The 18,952-nt window shown below is 45.9% G+C and overlaps 1 protein-coding gene across 2 annotated transcripts in view; it reads right to left on the reverse strand.

The window, feature by feature from the left end:
• Window positions 1-18,952, reverse strand: part of sema3bl (sema domain, immunoglobulin domain (Ig), short basic domain, secreted, (semaphorin) 3bl) — a 41,773-nt gene that overhangs the window by 13,356 nt on the left and 9,465 nt on the right. For both annotated transcript variants that reach the window (XM_057040798.1, XM_057040796.1), the window contains exons 2-4: window positions 13,477-13,637; window positions 10,107-10,169; window positions 4,894-5,013 (exon numbers count right to left, since the gene is read on the reverse strand). In XM_057040798.1, coding sequence (XP_056896778.1) covers window positions 4,894-5,013; window positions 10,107-10,169; window positions 13,477-13,637 — 344 coding nt within the window. The remainder of the gene's footprint in view (window positions 1-4,893; window positions 5,014-10,106; window positions 10,170-13,476; window positions 13,638-18,952) is intronic.

Genomic DNA, 18,952 nt, shown 5'->3' on the forward strand with positions numbered 1-18,952 from the left:
CCCTCTGAGAGAGAAGGAAATGCAGGATCAGTGGAGGTGCCAGAGTTCAGACGAGACTCCCACCAGGGTCGCTGTGAGCTTCAAACTGTGAGAGCCCAACTTTATTTATGCCGAGCAACAGAATCGCCAGCGGAAGACTGTTATCAAGTACAAATCCTATCCAAATGTTACGGCTCATGAGAAAAGAGTCTGATACTTTTGGATCACGCTTCATCGTTCTTCCTTCTTCCAGCAGTTGACACCGTTGTTGCATTTTTACATACGTTCGGCGAGTGTTGGCTACATTTTACGATAACGTGCCATAATCGGTTTCATGTGCGCCACGCGATTTGGGAGTTTTGTGAGTACGTAGCACATTGTCACATGAAGCCACACCTTGACAAGTGTTGGAGTGAGAACGTTTGCGATATTCATTTACAACAGTATCAGGAAACAATGGAGAACGCCTCTTTGTGATAAAGAAGGGCTGACTTTTCATTTCAGTTATTTTTATAATTGAAAAACTTTAGACAAGGTAGTGATCAAAATAACAGACTGGTTGTTTCTCCATCGCCGCTCCGGTCATAAACATCGACCACATCCTTGGATTGTCTGATGTGTGGGGTCAACACAAGGTCACGGTGGACAAAAGGCCCATTTTAGCCTGTGTCATTACTACATCAGAACAGACTCGCTATGATCGATGTGGCTTCTCAGGATCAAAAAGCCAGACCTCCTGTCTCATTCCAGATCAAATTACTCATTTCAATGTCCATACTGTGAACTCGCCGGAGTCGCCGTTCCTCCCATAGACAATAGCGTATTGTTGCTGAGGGGACGAGCAGAGATGATGACATTGAAGTCAGAGGGCGGCAAGGGCCGAAGAAGCTTAAGGGCAACACACACCCACGTGCGTCGAGCATTGCACACGCACCAAAAACGCTTTCTCATTAGACACGAGCAAGTGTTTTGGCGAGTGTGAGACCCGTGGAGGGCAGGCTGCCTTCCACTGTGCCGCTGCGATGCAGCTGATGAAACTGAGGGATGTATGTCGGCCAAATTTGGCCAAGACCAACATGCTGTAACACAGAGCAGCCGCTGCACAGGCGCGCCAAGCAAAATATATACAGGACTGTCGAGTGAGACTGGCACTCCAGCGTGCAAATCTGATGACAACACACCATGAAGTATACTCATAAATGATGCTGTGACAACCTCCTCCAACAAAAAGTGCTCATACGGCCCTCGTATAATGTGCCCGGCACAACCAGGCAACCTGAGGCTGGTCAATGGCTGCAGCTGTGATTTATGAACATTTTTAGTCATTTCTTAAGGTTTCGTGCTCCTCTGTTATAAAGACACAGGTGGGACTGAATCTGATTGAGAGTTATGGTTGTTAATACCAGAAAAAATGATGAAGATTAGGACTGAAATTGGGGATTAGAAAAGGCAGAAGCAGTAAAAGAGACTGGATTCATCTGTATTGGACGGCTTTGGTCCAAAGACAACATGTGTGGGAGAACTGAAAGCATAGTTCATAACCAATAAATTTTTTATGATGCTTTCAGTCTTTTAAGTCCACTTTTTCATCCACATAAGTCCAGCTGGCTTCACTTTTCCCCCCACTGGACTTGAAATTGTCCGGTGTGCAGCACTTACAAGACTGCCATGGGCCTGTGCCATCATGGCGCGAGGAAGTGACTTACTCAGCAAGTTGCGGTTTTATGTGCCAAAAAGGGAAAATGGAACAGAAAACCCAGCTTTTATCGTGTGACAAAGTGCTTCAGTCTCCTGCAAAGTGCTGCTCAATGCTGGGTCAAAGCCGTCATGTTCAGGGTCTCAGTGCAAATGTCTTTTCACACAATAGTTAAAGACTTTGGATGAAATGCGCATTTCAACACGTTTGATCCGACTCGTCTCCTATTTATGTGTTTAAACTTGTGTCATTTCTGTGTGTTTCTTTGTGTGTGGTCTTTCTGCTGTTTGTCTTCACTGTAAACTTACAGTGGGTTTATTTTCACGTCTATGACAGTCCGGGGTGGCTGTGTTGATCGACATCAAGATGTGTGTGTGTGTGTGTGTGTGTGTGTGTGTGTGTGTGTGTGTGTGGTGTGTGTGTGTGTGTGTGTGTGTGTGTGTGTGTGTGACAGACTGTCCTGGGTTCACTCTTATCAGTAATTAGGAGCTGCAAATCAACCTGAGGCATATTTTGGGGTTGTGGGAGGAAGCCATGCCCTCTCACTTCACCTTTTCATTGTGAACTTTGAATAAACACCAATCTCAACATATTTACTGTATATATTAGTCATATTAGTCTAGTTTCTCAGTGGGTATCAGCCAATCAGGGTCTGTACTGCACATAAAAACCCTGTTGGCTGATGAAATGTCCAACAAAATAAGACGGATCCGCTCCAACAGCAACCTTTTCAGCAAAATTATTATCTTGTTTAACTGTCAGTATTATGTAAGTGTCTTTGAGCAACATACTAAATCACATCCAAAGCATTAGTGCATAGTATGAACGTGCATTAATTGTATTCCTGGTCATAGATGACTAAATAAATACGTTCACATTCCCTTTACGTCCATGTGACCTCTGTTCTGGTTGTGTACACTTTTTAACATTATTGATTATGGTGCGGCCCAACTGGCCCGTCCCCCCCTCAATACTTTATGACAGCTGTAAAAGAGTATTAAAAGTTTCATCCAAGGCGAGCCATACTGGAAACCAGGTGACTTCTATGTACATTGTATTACATTGTCCTTACATTTTAAGGACAAAATAACAACAATTTGTACATTTTATGCGACGTGCACATCAACAAAGGGAGGAATCACGTGAGAAAGGAGCAAGGGCATTGCTGCAGTGAACCAAGATAAAATACCTCGAGGATCAAAGGTCATCCCACCCAGAGTCCATTCTGAGGGCACGCGGCCTCTGTTCCCTCGAGAGGTCAGACAAACCCAAGATTGTGTGTTCTCTGCCAGTTAAGGACTGGTTAAATAAATGGACAGGCTCCCTGCGGTGTTGTCCATTCAGACAGACACTCAAAGGGCTGAAAAGAGTGGCTGTGCTCTCTCTCTCACACACACACACACACAAACACACACACATACGACTCAGTCAGGAATCTATCACATCCTGGGAAATGGGTGGACCTTGATATGCAAGGATCCAAACTAAGAAATGAGCCAAACAACCGGCTGGACTGGTTTCCGTCTGGCTGTACTTGCATTCCAACAGGTCTGGCCAAGAGGTTTTTGATCAGGAGGCTAAACGTCCGTTAATAATGGTACCTCCATTTCATGCTGTCATGCATGAAGGCCACTCTTTGCCCTTCTGGTTCACTGTCCAGGTTCTGTCAACATCCAGTATTCTTCCATCCGTGTGCCCATTTTAACCCCAAGGGTGGTCCAGGATGGACTGCGACAATGATTTCTAGACCATTCATCAATATCCTGTTTTTATGTGGTTTTTAAGTGTGAGACGCAGCAGAGGGTGACACACTGAGCCTAAAGTTAGCATACAGAGGAGAACTAGTGTGGCTGAGCTGTCCTGCTGGGGCTGAACCTCGCACCACAGAGCTGAGCTCAGGACTGGGCAAAGCTCCCTCTTCATAAAAATAAATAAATCCTGGCATCCACCCTATTTGTTACATTAGCCTGGTTTCCTCCACAGGAAATCTCAGAGACCACACACTTGGTTCCTGTCAACTCATATATGTTGGTGATGTTACAGTGGTCCGTCCGCGCTGCTATAATGAGATAAATGCCTACAACCTATATGATTAAACTGCAGATCTGCAGAGTTTGGAGGCAAGTTCAAGCATTTTCGTTGGTGGTCATATGGGGAGAATCACCAGCTGACTGCTGTTTACATAAAGGTAAAGCTGCTCTGCGGGGTTGTTTAGACAGGGGGGGGGGGGGGTTCTTGTTAGATGATGAATGATGCACATCAAAATATCATCACATTTTTGTGGTCCTGTCTTTCTTTTTCACTGCAGACGAACTAATTGGTTAGATGTTAAGTAGCGAGGGGCACTTTGGCACTACTTTATCGTTCTTGACTCTGGTCCCATTGGAGGCCCAGGCGCTAAATACCAGGCCTGTGTCTAAAATCACCCCCTAAACTTCATATACTGCACTCAGTGTATTATCATATACGATAAGCAGCGGAGAACCGGTGCTCCCTAACAAAGCAATATATCCCATCATCCTTTGCAGTTGGAAGCTAGACATGACCCTAACTATTAATTCTTCATGAACTTAAAGATTAAGAAAGTAAAACTACACCAACCGACAAACGAGCAGTGAGTGTTTTATATTTATTAAATGGTAGAAAAAATAAAATTACTTGATGATGTCGATCTGGTCCGTATTTATTCTGCCAGGTCATTATTTATGACGCAGTTTGAAGCACCACAGCTGAGTGCCCGAAGGTGGAGTTTCAGTTTATCAGTGAACGCATTAGGTAGTTTAATCAAGCCAGCTCCAGTAGTGAGCAGGGAACAGGAGAGTGTGATTTCAGACAGCACAGATGTTTGACCCCTAGGATCTGGCTGAGCTTCAGCTGCACTAAAGAGACATGAGTCCACGAACATGGTTGCAGTCCTGTCCGGTTCTCCGCGTACAATACAAATCATAGATGGTTCCTGTCAACATTTCTGAGCTGAGATCAGGAGGTTTGTGAGAGAGGAGAGCATAGGGAGAATATTCATCTGGAGTTATCTTGTTTTTAATAAAGTGAAGCGCTACTGGATGGAGAGTTGGTGCATCAAGCTTGGAATCATGCTTGGAATCTTATTTCTTAAGTTGGTCTTCAGAAAAAGCCAAGTTTTGTTCTTGTGTATCTCTGTGGATGCGCCTTTATCCATTTGTCAGGGTCTTTGGGAGTGTTGCGCCGAGACGCCTCACCTCTCCTCTGTGGCCCACGCTGATGAAAGCGCACATTGGCTGGAAAGCACCGGTTCCACAGGCCAGGAGGTGGGTGCGGTTGTGGGGCTGCAGGAGGCGGACAAAGTTGGCGCACTCCGTCTGGAAAACACAGATGCGTGGACATTCATTAAAGCCTTGGTTCTCAAAGAAATACAGGAAAAGATGCATTTTATACGGTTGTGGTTGCCAGAAATAACTTCCTTCATGGTCTGAACTGGTGTGCTGACCTTTTAACAAAGAATTAGTCATGAAAGACATTTAAATGCTCTCAGGGATCACAAATATCTCAGGTGCAGTTTACCAATACCTTCGTATGCAATTCCCATAAAGGCACAAAAACAAATGAGTGTGGTTGATGGGAAAAGTCCAGACGCAGGGGCTTAGACGGGTTACGTGTCAAGGAAGTGTGCGCCGAGACATTTCTGTTCTACACAGAGGTCCACAGGAAGCACGGGGAAAATTACTTCCTTTTTCCTGTATGCAAGAAAAGCAGCTGATAATACGTGTGTCGTCTGAGAAGGAAGGGTCACGAGGGCGCCGTTCTCTCATGTTCAGCAGGTCAAACTCATACGACCACCATGAGGGTGTGTTGTTGTCCCTCTGCCTGTACTGGAGCATCATGGGGTGTGCCGCATGGCGAACGTATATCAGGGCGTCTCTTCACCTTTGAAATGTGTGTCTTTTTCTGGTTATACGAGGGCACGCGTCGGTATAAACAAACGCAGCAAATCAGTTATTTGACATTTATGCGCGGCTGACGGCCCTCTTGAGATGGCGGGTGCTGTTGGTCATTTCCTCGAGTGCTTTGAGCTGCTGCAGATGCATGTAAAACATGTCACTGGAGCAGGAAGCAGCGTTTACTACATAATAACGCCCTCGCCTACTGCCCCGTGGGCTCACCGAGCGAAACCACACCAGTCGCACAGTCAAAAGGAAGCAGATTTGGCTTTAGAACTGTAAAGTTTCTCCTGATGATTCAGCCAATGTGGAAATGGGAGCATCTGGTTATTTCATACTGGTACTCTGGCGAAAATAGCTTTGCAAATTGTAGCTCCAGCCTACTGGAGTCATCTGACAGAGCAGCAAATGAGGTGAAGACATGACATTAACATGTTCCTGATGACATATATGACACCTGTGAGATTTTACTGTAGAGGGGCAAAAACCAGAGGGCCTTCTATGCGCATCCATACAGGTACTCAGACAGTAAACACAGACATCTGAGCAGCAAACAACAGAGTGGAATGTTTCAAACAGGAGATTAACACACGTCCACGCTCAAGAACTCCCCGGTCTTGGTGTGTGCATGTGAGATTCGGTTGTAAGAAAAAAGAAAAAGAGAAAAAAAGGCCAAATCAAGCTCCTCATTTGGTGGAACGTGAGCAGTAAATTTGAAAGAAGCAAGTAGTTTTAACTGTTTCAGATTGTTTCACATTAAACACACTTGCTAATGCAGGATTCAGAGAGAGTGAACGGTCTAGGTCACTGCAAAGGGTTTATTGGCAACAGCGAGACATCAAAAGATGGACGGGGGGAGCGTCTAGAGAAGTGATGAGAGACGTTGTACTCCGAAAATACTAACAGGATATGGGGACCAAAACATGCACTTAGGAGCCGTTCCTCAGATACAAACACACAAATAGAAAGAGCCTCGACTTCAGGCTGCTGAACACTTTGATCCTCAAAATATCTAAAAGTAAACAGAATTCTTTGGCCTCCCCAGCAGTGAAAATCACTTCATGAATAACCACAAAACAAGGACAAAGTTTGCTCCAGGGATTAAGCAGACAGACCTTTGAGCTGATCTCATTTAATTTGTTCTGTTGTGGGAGGATTGTGTTCACAACTGGGCAAACAAACTGGACCAAAAGGGAGACTCCCCAGTTTTTTGTCTCAACTGATTATTCCAAATTTGACAGTTTTAGAGGTTTTGGGATGGACTCAAGTTTGGGGAATTAACTTTTTTTTTTTGACGATGCTGGATCCCGAAAGCTGAATCAGGAGATGCAAACAGACGACACTGACAAAAACATGAAGAGCCAGAGCAAGACGCTGCATGTTTGGGCTGAAGTCACTCAGGGAAGCTGTTATTTATTTGCCTGGGCTGTAATTAATGATGCAGGGGTCATGAGGTCGTGACTCAGGGAGGAAGGACTATCAGTAAAAACATGTTTGACACACGTCAGTGGACGACTGTTGACAGCCAGATAAAGCAATACTCTGGCTTACTTTTTTATCACAAAACAAACATTTAATATGAAAGGAGAACATTAAAGAGCTGAAAGAAAGTTTCATTGGTCTTTTATTTCCGACCCACAACTCAAACAGAAAAATCAAAACAATTTGAAGACCTTTTACCCTTTGACCTCGAACAGCTTTGTCAAAATTGGCTATGTTTTGGCAACTGACACAGATAGTAAACATGAACTGTGCGTGTGTGTGTGCGTGTATGCGTCTGTGCACGTGCATGTGTGCCTGTGCGTGCACGCACGCGTGTGTGTGTTTGTGTTTGTGTGTGAGAAAGAGAGAGCAATCAATTGAAATTGACACACAAAAGCCAAAATCGCGGAGAGGTGAGGGAATGTGTGCACGGAATCCGACATAATGCACGCCAACACACACTGACAGAAAAGCAGACAATCTAACGCATGTCACATCATATTCGTGTCACTTGAAATCACACCTCACCCACACCTTAACAAATGTCAGGAACGACCTTTAGTCTCATTAGAACCGAGAAGTTTCCTTGGAGATGGAGTCAGAAGGTACCTGATAACTTACAGTACACACACACACACACACACACACACACACACACACACACACACCAATGCGTTATGAGAACTTTGGCACAAGTGAGATAGAGTTTCACACATCCTGCGGTGGGACTCGTCTAAGGTGGAATAATGGTTTGTGACTCCTCTTCTTGCTGGACGGCACAGGCACGCGTGCAGAGGAAACAGCTAATAAAGCTGATCGAAGGGAGGCGAGACACACCTGCCACTTCAAACATACAGAATTCCTACGCTGAATTCCCAGAAACACACACAATATACAGGGAGTACGACTGTGACTTTTTGTGCTTGTGGCGAGACATTTGACAGCTGGCTGCATCTGGAAGGGTTTAAAGTTGTGTGTTCAGGTACACGTGTGGGTGATGCGTGTGTGCACGTGTGTGTGTATGTGTGTAAACACATAATTAGTGCAAGTTTATGTATGTTGAGCGCCATTAAACCTTTTAAAACTCTCTCCTCCAACTGGGACCAATTTTAACGGCGTCTCAACACATCCTAGCAGGGAGACGTCTCCTTTGATTCTTTGATCTTGCTCTCTTTGTTTTGTTAGAAATCATTTATTTAGCTATTTAGAAGCTCAAGTCTCTACTGTTATTTCTTTTCTGTATGCTAGCTCAGCTATCCATATCAACTCCACTTGCATTATTCTTCATTTATACCTAATTACAATTTGTCTGGAGATCTAAAATATTCCAAACTATTAAAAGATGGAAATGAAACTATTAAATCATGGAAATAAAAACGGACTTCCGGTTTCACTTTCAATGTTAGCTTGACCCTCCGTGGCGTCTTCGTCGGACTTTACATGACCGCGATGTTTTCCACCCTGAGATTTGCAGTTAAAATTAAACAGGACACGTTAACACACACATTATTAAAAGACACTCAGAAAGAAAAATAAGCCCTGCAACCGCATGCCTCTGATTGTTTGAGAGATTTTTACAGGTCATGTTTAGATTAAACGTCATGATCTTCTTTCCAGTTCTTGTTTTTTATTATTTAAACATACGTGGTGAAGGAGGTAAAATCACCAGATCAGTGTGCTTTTTCCTCAGTGGGAACATAGAGTTACACACAAAAATGACATGACAAATGGCTGAGAAGCAGTCTGGACCACAGCGGTATCCATGACTGGAATGAGCTAAAACTCAAAGCAGGCCACGGCTGAGCTCCCCGCAGGTCTTTCCGTTCCTGAAGCTCTAGCTTTCCCTTTCATCTGCTGGTAAGTTGCTTCTTTAACCTCATTCGCATCCAGAATGCCGAGTCAGCTCGAGGAGAACGCTTCAAGGTGCTAACACATTCCTGAGCCGTGGTCAGCACATTCCAAACCTGGAGCGCCAGTATGGTTGTTTCTTGGATTTCTTTTCTATATTTGTCATCATTTAGTCATTCATGCTTGGTTTTCCTTGGTTGTTGTAGCTCCATAATGATTTAGTGCATTTTGCGTAGCTTGTGTTCACCATAAAAAGCCGTCTTTTATTTTGAAAACTGAGCAGAATCATTGTACAGCTTGGCAGGTATTCCGTATAACTCGGTTCAGGGATGGTGTTTCACATGGTTGAAAAGCTGCCAGTGTAAACACAAACACTGGGCAGAGTGGAACGATAGCTAGCGCTGTAGCGGCATAAATGCCTAATTGCTTTCCGTGGAAATTTGAGGCCGTTCGTTTGCCTCTCCACAGATTAAAGCATATCTAATTTCCCTGACATATTTTCCTCATTTCACTACACCTACTCCGCCTCCCTCCTCAACTGGGAAGGATCTTTGAACTTTCACAGTTTGTTGCGGTGAATACATTATTTTGACACTGCTGTTCACTCTCATACTAATTTCGTGCAGCTTCACATCCTGAATGCTGTCAAAAGTTCCTGCAAAGTGCAAAATTCACCTGATGAGCACGACGCAGCACCACGATAAGTTCATTATGGCACATTTTGATGCACATAGATCCTGAATATGGATGTCTTAACACATTAGAAGTGAGCAAATTCAAGAGACTGAACTAAGATCTGCATAGACAGACATAAAAAGGATTTAACCAAAATAGAAAAACTCCAAAAATTTATTTCAAAGCCTCCATTTGATAGACACCGATGCTGTTCACTTTGAAATTCAAGTAAGTAGAAACAGACAGGAGCATTCCACCGGAGGGCTAAGCTGGTGGAATAAAAGGTAGTCTAAGTGAAAGAGGCAGTATATCTTTACCTCTGAAACAGACTCAAAAAAGAGCTGAAAGAAACTTTACACGAACATAAAGTTCCAACAAAGTCACTGAGGAAGGAGTGGAAAACTCCTAGAAACTCCTCGAAACCTGATAATGTGAAATGAATTTTAAATAATAAAACCACCTGAGGAGCAGTGAGGACAGTAGTCACCACCGGAGCTGTCATCCCTTACCTGCGGTTCTTTTCCAGTTTCGATGCAGTGTTCCCTGCTGCCAGGCAGTGGGGGCCAGTAGATCTACAGAGGAAGAAAATAGGGAAAAAACATGAGAAATAAGGAAAAAACTCGTGGATAACGACCTCAGACAGGCAGCACACACATTATTCATCATTCAAATACGACTTTAAAGAATCAAAAGACAGGAATAATCCCAGAAATAAGCCACGATGCCATTTGTGAATCATTTGACATGATTCCAAACATGCTGGTCAGCACAGATGTTTGGTGGACTGGAAAACTTAAAACTTGAGCTGAAGACAAAGAAATGGGCGATCGCTGGGACCCCGTGACTTTGTTGGGTTTCTCACATTGTTCTCACAAACGAATTAATAAACAGGGATTTTTGTTCCAACCAGCTTTGAAGGAGGAAGGGGTCCTAGTCCAGAACTCCTGTCCTCCTGACCCAGACCAGGACAAGCAGATGAAAACCATGAAAAATGAAGATCTTTTCTCTTTATTCACCCAACTGAGCAGAGAGGGGAGGTGAATCAGTGACAATGTGTAAAAAAAATGTGAAGATGAAACGAGGGACCTGCAGTTTGGAGTGTGTGCATGTGTGTGTGGAAGGGGGTGGGGGGGGGGGGGGGGTGTTGGGGGCCCTGCTGTGATCACAAATCCGAAGCAGAAAGTGCAGCAATCACGGCCGCCCTGAGCTGAGTCTGATAGTGATCAGCGTGAACAGAGAGGTGTTCCATCTGGGAGCATGTCTGGATTTTACCATTCCAGTCACACGCTGCCGGCTTCTCTCTGAACTTTGATATAACGATGACGTCACCAATACGACAGTTCAGGAATTCCATCAAAACGCTGTCGCTGTCTTCTCCCCCCGCAGACTAATGGACCATAAATGCTGCCTTTACAAACATGTGATATCACTTATGGAGCCTATTGTGTTTGAATCCAAGGACCCGGCTGACCCTCACTTCCAGACACGTTTCACTGACTGTAGCCTCCTTTGGTCTGAAAACTGGCCGGTTCCACTCGGAGCATCCATCATGCCTGCAACAGCCATAAATTTGGGATGACTCGATGTGAATCTCTGCGCCGTTTTCCGCTCAAATGCTGTGAATGTGGTCCAGCAGGACGGCCCCGCTCGCTCCGACAGCCGCCGTCACCACGGTGACCGACCGTCACCTGGCGTTCTCTGGAACCCCAACGCTGACGGAGCCTGCTGCAGACGTCAGTCATCAAGGCGTGCCTGTTGGGCCAGACTTCCAGCAGCCACCCATGTTCCTCCCTTTGTCTAATCTCGTCTTGCATCATCAATGCGGCTCTCCTTTTTTCTTTTGAATCTGCCCTCAAACATCATGTTCGTGCTGGAACTGCGTTTATTTTTGCAGCCAAAGGAAAACAGGATGACCCTCAGAGCTGCAAACAAGCAGGAAGGTTGTAAAGCTGAACACAGACTGGCCTTCTTTAATCTCTAAATTAGCCTCAAACAGGTCTGTAAACCCAGACAGGACCGATATCATCAAATAATGTCTCTGTTCTCGCTCCAGCTGCTAAACACATAAATCAAAAATCCTCTGCTGGCATGAAAAACCTGTGAGGAAAGCTTTGAACACGCTGCTTTCTTCTTATTTAGCTTAAACGTGCAAGCTGAACTAAACATTGTGAGAAACTTTGGACTCTTTAGCCCCGAAATGAAAGCTTTTGGAGAAACAAAAGTGCGAGAGGAACGATTTGATTTCAACACAGCCTTTGCTTTTATCAACACATTACTGTGTGTCCTTCTCGGAGCAGACATTCCTCTGGAATTAAGTTACAATCAGTAACTTGAGCCAAAAGAAGCACAAGCTGCACAACCCAACAATGGACGGGATTAATATAAATACAGGGTAAGTCATACTCAGACGTAAATGTGGATTTTCTTTTATTTTTCCAACGGTCCAAATCATCTCAGACTGCATAGAATCTGTTAGGACAGTTCAATGTTCTTAGAATAAAAGAACAGAACAAACAATGAGCCTAAATCAGGTGAAAGGGTCATTCTGAAAGGCTCCTCAAAAAAGTAGTAGTTTGGACATTTGTACCACAGCACACACAGGTCTGGAGTTGCCCGAGGAGAACTTTCAGGTTGAAACTGCCTCGCTCTGAGGGTGAGGAGGGCACTCCAGCCCCCTCCCTGCCGGTCAAATGATGTTGGGCAGGAGTCGTGAGAAATTTAAACCCATCATCTCTCTCTCTCTCTGATTATAATCCAAATCACCATCACATCATGGCATTACGGCAAGGGAAACAAGCGAGGTTAATCTAACCAGCCATGACTGGGGTCATTCCTCCTGCTTTACCACGGCAGCCAGGTCCAGGAAAGCAGAGCCCCAAATATCGACCGAACTTCCATTTGACTGAACAAACAAGCATTAACTGTGGGAGACAACAGAGGTCCCTGATCCAGGCTCTCTGCTGAGTTATACCTTATAATCTGCCATCTGGAACTTGTTGTCTGCATGTACAGCCATGTCAACTTTCATGTAGCATCCATAGTTTTCCTTAGAGTAATAACACATTTTTGTTAAAGTAAAGCTTGAATTTATTCCTTTTTTTTTTTACTCCCACTTGTCAGAGCTGCTTTGTGGAGCGTTTGGCAGCTGCAGCCTCGTAAGCGATTGTTTAATGGTACTGGCATCGCTGAGGGTTCTCACAAAGGCGGGTCCCTGTGGAGGGATGGTGGGGAGGTTGGGGGGGAGCCCAAACAGCTAGCATAGCATCGTCGCCGCTCTTCACGTGTGACCGTCAGCCAAGGCGGCGGGAGGAGGCAGAAGGGAGGGATGAAGAGGAATCAAGGGCTGGTAAAGAGCTGCAGCAGCTGGCAGTGCTGACTGGAAACCAGTTTACTGGGCCGAGTGCAAAGGAAAATAGGGGCAGGATGACAGACGTTATATTCATGATGCCCTCTGCTGATGAATTACAGCTTGGATGAAAGTGTAAGAAGATGGTGTCTAATTCCTCCAATTTTGGTCTTTTTACCAAGCAGATGCACAAATGCAGCAATGACCTGTAGGAAAACATGTACGAAAACCTTTTATTCAAAGCTCGAGGAGGGATATGACGGTTCCACCGCTGAGGCAGCAGCAGTCACATAAAACGACTGCTCAGGTTGGGGGGGGTCACTGTTTTGGGCCGTGATTTATGGCAGCGAGCGCTTAAACAGATGTTTTCACACTCTGCAGAAGAGAAACTCTACAAAGGACAAAAGTCCCGAGCCTGCCTCAACCCCATGTATCACTTAAATCACAAGTGATGAACGGGGACTTTAGATCGACGAACATAATTCATCCCCAATCAAAAGTATCACGGGAAAAAAAAAAACAAACGTACGCACCTCTTTAGACTCACTGCTGGTGGGGCCCAGCAGGAGAGAATACAGCACGTCTTTCCCTCCCAGGAAGAGGCGGTCGCGGTACTCATCCAGGTAGACGGAGGTCAGGGCGAGCTGGCCGTGATGGCCGCTGAAGATGGACGAGCGGTTGGTGGAGAGCAGATCTGTGAGCGAGAGGGAGGAGACACGGATGAGCTGCGGGGCTGATAACAGGGATAAAACAGTGGAGAGGAGTGATAGGGACATAGGGAGGGACCCAAAAACGTACACAAACAAAAGCATTTGTAGAGTTTATCACTAGAGATTTCCTTCAAATATCCAGGTTGATGGTCTGGTTTCCATCGAAACAATTGGCAGAAATGCCGTGGACATATGCTGGCTAGCATCAACTCACTCCCTCTTTACCAGGGAATTAGCAGACAGAACTGTTGACCCCATGTGAGCCGTCCTGCAGCCTGGGGTCCTCAGGTAGGGCCCTTCTAGTCGTTGTGAGGCTAAATCAGACGGCACTTGTGTGATCAGCGCCCCTCGGTTCCAGGGGGGGGATAAAGCCGACTACATGCATTACTGCTGTCAACCAGCAGGGGGCGTGGCTAGTGGTTACAGACAAAAATTGATTGACCATCAACGAAGAAGACGATGTGGATCCAATCCGGAGCCTCTTCGCCAACTGTTAGATTGAGCTAAAAGTGATGGAGCAACGAGCAGAGATCCAAGAAGGTAGTCATTGGAATGTTTGAGGGGTTCTTTTTCCCCGCCTGTTTTAGCATGTGCTCACACACAAATGCGCAAACACTCAACACACACTCCCATCAAAAAAACTCCCATATGTGCCATTAAAAAAAGAAAACCAGAGTATTTCTGTGCACACCGACCAGCAGCTGGCTGTCATTTCAGGAACCAGCAGCATGAGTTCAGCACCAGGGTGTCTGACATACACATGCATGCACATACACGTATCCATGCCCCCACACACAAACACAGACACACACAAACAGAGGGATTCTAGTCCTTGCACACAAACACTGGCAGAAAAAACAAACTTCTATTGCATGCTGCTTTTCAGCCTTTCAGTTTCCCACAGTTTAAAAATGGTCCCCTCTTTCTCCTGTCAAACACACACACACACACACACACAATCACACACACACACACACACACACAATCACACACATTCTCTGAGGAGACAGGGAGAGAAATATGTACTGTATGTGTGAGAAGACGTTTTCACTTTGCCAAACTGTCAGTGGAGTCTTTTAAATCCACTTTCCGCTCACCTCTCATCGCTTGCATGACACTCATTATTCCTCACCGGGTCAAACGCACAAACCAGGACACACTGTACACACACAGGATGAGAAAGTAGGCTGTGTCACTCGCCACCCTGCTCGCGGGGCCCCGTGTGCCAGCGGCACCTTGTCCATCACGGGCAGACAAAGCAAGATTATGATGATGCAATTTTAATGTAAAGGTCCAAAGTGAATGTTCACAACAAAATGTAGTTGCTGATTGAATCTTCTAAAGCCAAAAAGCTCACGCATGAAATGACTGACTAATTAGCTGTCAGTTAGGAATCATCTCTTCAAGCAGTGTCAATAACAGATGCTTTTGCCTGCAGGCCCACGGCCTCACCCAAGATTACCTCCTCACCGGTGTGGAACTCTTTAATTACCTATTTAGCCCTTCATTATCTTTAATCTTTACCTTGCGGAGACAAATCGGAGTCATGATAAAACGCCAACTTTGCTGAAAAGCGCCTCACCACCCAAACCCTGCACAATAAATGACAGCCTGGACGGGTTAAATCTGCCGGTAAGATCTTAGCAAGCAGGCGCACCAAAGGAGAGAGTTTATGATACAGGTCGGAATTGTAGAAAGAAAGCTGCACGGGGAAGTGGGAATTGTGGCTTTTAGCAGCTGGTAAAAGTCAGAACATTAAGAACGGGATGAGAGACAAGTAGAGAAAACCACAAGTCAGAGGGAGTGTGATGCATTTATTGATACTGACGAGGCAAGAGGGAACGATATCCGGAGGGGCCAGCGGAGCGCTGCTGCATGATCACATGTGCTATATTTGACTTCATCCAAACAAGAATTTAGCCAGTTCTACACACAAAGCGGTGAAATAACAATGATCCTGATGCAGCACGGAGGGCGGGAGATAGATCCAGTGCAAGGTTTAGTCCCGTACTTGTTATCGGAGCGGGTTATTTGCAGTATGCGCATCTCTGTCAGCTGTCTGTCGCCTCAGGTTCAAGATTTTCCATGTCGCTCTGAGGTGACCCCTGGGCCACAGAGGGAGCGATGAAGAGTGACGCGTGGTGTGTCGAGGCGCCGCACGAACAGATATGGTTGACTCTCCCGTTGACCCGGCAACCTCTTTGTTTTGACAGGACAGGATGGGGAAAGTCTGACATTGTCAGGTTACATATTTAGGTGAAAACTCAGTCTCTGAGGATGTTGCTAAAAGACCACTGAGACCATTCCTTCCAGTTGTGTTGCAGAATCTTTATCATAAAGGCCAATTTATTACAATAAATGCATCATTTCTTAACTTTTTCCTCATAAATCTTTCAAACTTATACCCCCCCACACACACACAATACATGTAAAAAGGGGGGCTGTAGCTTCCATCTGTAGCTTGTTATCACTCCAGCGTCTCATCACCCCCAGTAAAAGCCACACCACTGTCTCACCTCTCACCAGCCTCTCCTCTCTCCTTCCTCCCATCCATCTTCCCATCCCTTCCACCCTCCCTGCAGCCCTCTCTACCCTCCATCACACCTTGTTTCTCACATCGGTGCATATATAACCTACTCTCGTGTAATATTTAATCTCACGCACTGCCTTCCGCCGCCGCCCTCGTCCATCCATCTTCCCGCCGCTTCCCATCTTTGTTCGCCTTTTAAATGCGTCCCGACTCCTCGCCACATCCGCGGGGAGACCCCCACATCTGTGCCCAATGTGCTCCATTTCCCCGAAGGCAATCACTCAGCGCTGCATTGACAAACGGCAGCCGTGCCAAACTGAAGGGACACACCAAAGAGCATCTGGTTTCACTGTACGCATCAAACACTGACTATCACATTAAAGATGCAGCCAAGCCCCCCCCCCATTTGTTTGTATTGTCTGTGTTCTGGTGTCAGTGGTCACAATGAATACAGATCAGCGCAGTATCAGTGCCTGATAGGGCCGTGCTGGGAGTTACTGGAGGCCACACCGAGTCTGAGAGTGGACGGGGTTCCATCGTCCATCACTGAGGGAGTCAAGAGGTCCCCTTCTGAAGGGATCAGGTGGCAGAACTACAGATCCCCGCTCCCTTATACCCACATCAGAGTGTGAGTTATTTAGGCAACAGCCGAAACAGTCAGCATGTACGTTACAAACCCAGAGAAACACAGCAAAGGTGTCACGGCTAAAGAGCTAAAATATGGCTAAGCTCCGTTCATCACAGCTTTCTAACTGTATTAAGCCCTCGTTTTAATTAATTCAGTCTTTATATCACTTCCTAATTACAATCAGAAGGCTCTCGTTGAGTTTTAATTAGTCTTGACTGAAGCGAGAATTCATTGAGCCCCCACACTCTTGCTGAGAGTGTTTGGGACTGAATCAGTCAGGTGGCAGATGTACGTGTGTCCCCCCCCCCCCCACCCCCCACCCCCCCCCCCCCCACCCACCCCTCCCCGCTCATGTGCCCGTCTGCGTTTGATCCGGGACGCGTCGTACTGCAGCCGTCACCCAGGGGGCCGCGGAATCACGCCTCTGATTAAAATTACAAAGACAAGATTTGGTGTTGTGAAACAGCAGGGAGCATTTGGGCGTGAGCGCGTTTCCGAGCAGGCGATCAACTAAGAGGCTGAAAAATGTGATGTGTGCCAACATGTCTGGAAAGAAGAAAGACCAAAGAAGAAGAAGAAATATATACGATTCCCATGCTGACATCTCTAATGTACAAATTAGGAGAACACGCCTCAGTCGCACACGTACACACACGTACGCACGTGGCTTCAATGTTACTGTTGGCTCTGAGGGGGAAGACGGAACATCTGAGGCCTATTAGACCCCCCTGGGCTATAGAATAAATCCCAGTCCCCCCTCCCAGGAGTGAGCACTGGTTAACAGAAGATGGATGGACGGACACCAAAAGAAAGTTTTTATTGTGCTTTCATAGTGAAACTGAGAAAGGTTGTTTAACCTTTTGTTTGGGGCTCAATGGGTGCTAATCATGCTGTGGATGCTATAAATTCCTTAAATATAGCTGTGCAGTGTTCTAAACAGACCTGACAGCAAAAGACAGAAAGCTTTCAGATTCCGACTTGTAAAGAAAGATATGTTCATCTCTGCAGCCTCATTCCTGGATTTATGGCTCGCTTAGCACTACACAGTCCTCTGCCCCGGCTCACACATGGAGCCAGCCTGCATTCTCACATGCTGGGGAGTTCAGGATACTGTGCGAGCACCGTTTGATGGGCGTGTCAATGTCTGACAGGAAAGAAGATTCCTAAAAATGGGTGCATGCACAGGCTTTATTCTGCACCGGTCTCCTCTTCCACTAGAAAAATAAGGCAGAAACGGTCGGAAGTGAAAAACCTGGTGAGGGGGGAACCAGGCTGGAGAGCAAGGTTCTGCTCCGTCCAGCTCTGCGGCGAGACAGAAGCCTAAATGGAACTTTAAACTGTCGGCATGTGGGGAAAGTCCAGGTAACACCATCCTCATGATGAAATACAATACAATACAAATACAAATAAGTCTAAATAAGTCTACGTACACACACGCACACACATACAAACCGTTCCTACTGTTGATGGACAGACTATTGCAGATGATCTTCAGCTCTCGGCTGCAATGTAAGTAGTTCCGAATGTGCCAAATATTTCTGGAATCTGCTGCACAGACAAAATCCCATCAGAGTGTTTCCACTAGCCCCCCCCCCCCACACACACACACACACACACACACACACACAATCCACCTCTTGCCCCCTCATCCAGGTCTGTGATCTCGTTTCGTTTAGCCTCCCGAAGCAAACAATTATCTTTGCTAATCGGCAGCATCTGTGTGACGAAAATGAAGTTATGATTAGACTCAGAGTGAAAAGTGTCTGTGCGCGCGGCTCCAATGGAACCTTGAAATTGAAATTTAAACAATAAACAATATACAGTATATTCCCAGAGGTCTCTCAGCTGCTATTCCAAACATGCACATTGCTGGAAAATGAGATGGGCGGGTCGGTTCCAGGATGATCCAGGTCTGATTCTGGCTCTGGGCCTTTTGTATGTGGACGGTGCCTGCTGGGTTTCCTCCAGGTCCTCCAGTTTCCTCCCACAGTCCAAGAACCTGAACATTAGGTTGACTGGAGTCTAATTGCCCTCAGGTGTGAATGTGTGTGAAGAGTGTCTATGTCCCTGGGAAAGAGGGGAACTGTCCAGGGTGTATTCATCCTCTGGTCCAGTCAGCACTGGGATAGACTCCAGCAGCA

Source organism: Takifugu flavidus, chromosome 8, assembly GCF_003711565.1.
Source record: "Takifugu flavidus isolate HTHZ2018 chromosome 8, ASM371156v2, whole genome shotgun sequence".
NCBI classification, from domain to species: domain Eukaryota; kingdom Metazoa; phylum Chordata; class Actinopteri; order Tetraodontiformes; family Tetraodontidae; genus Takifugu; species Takifugu flavidus.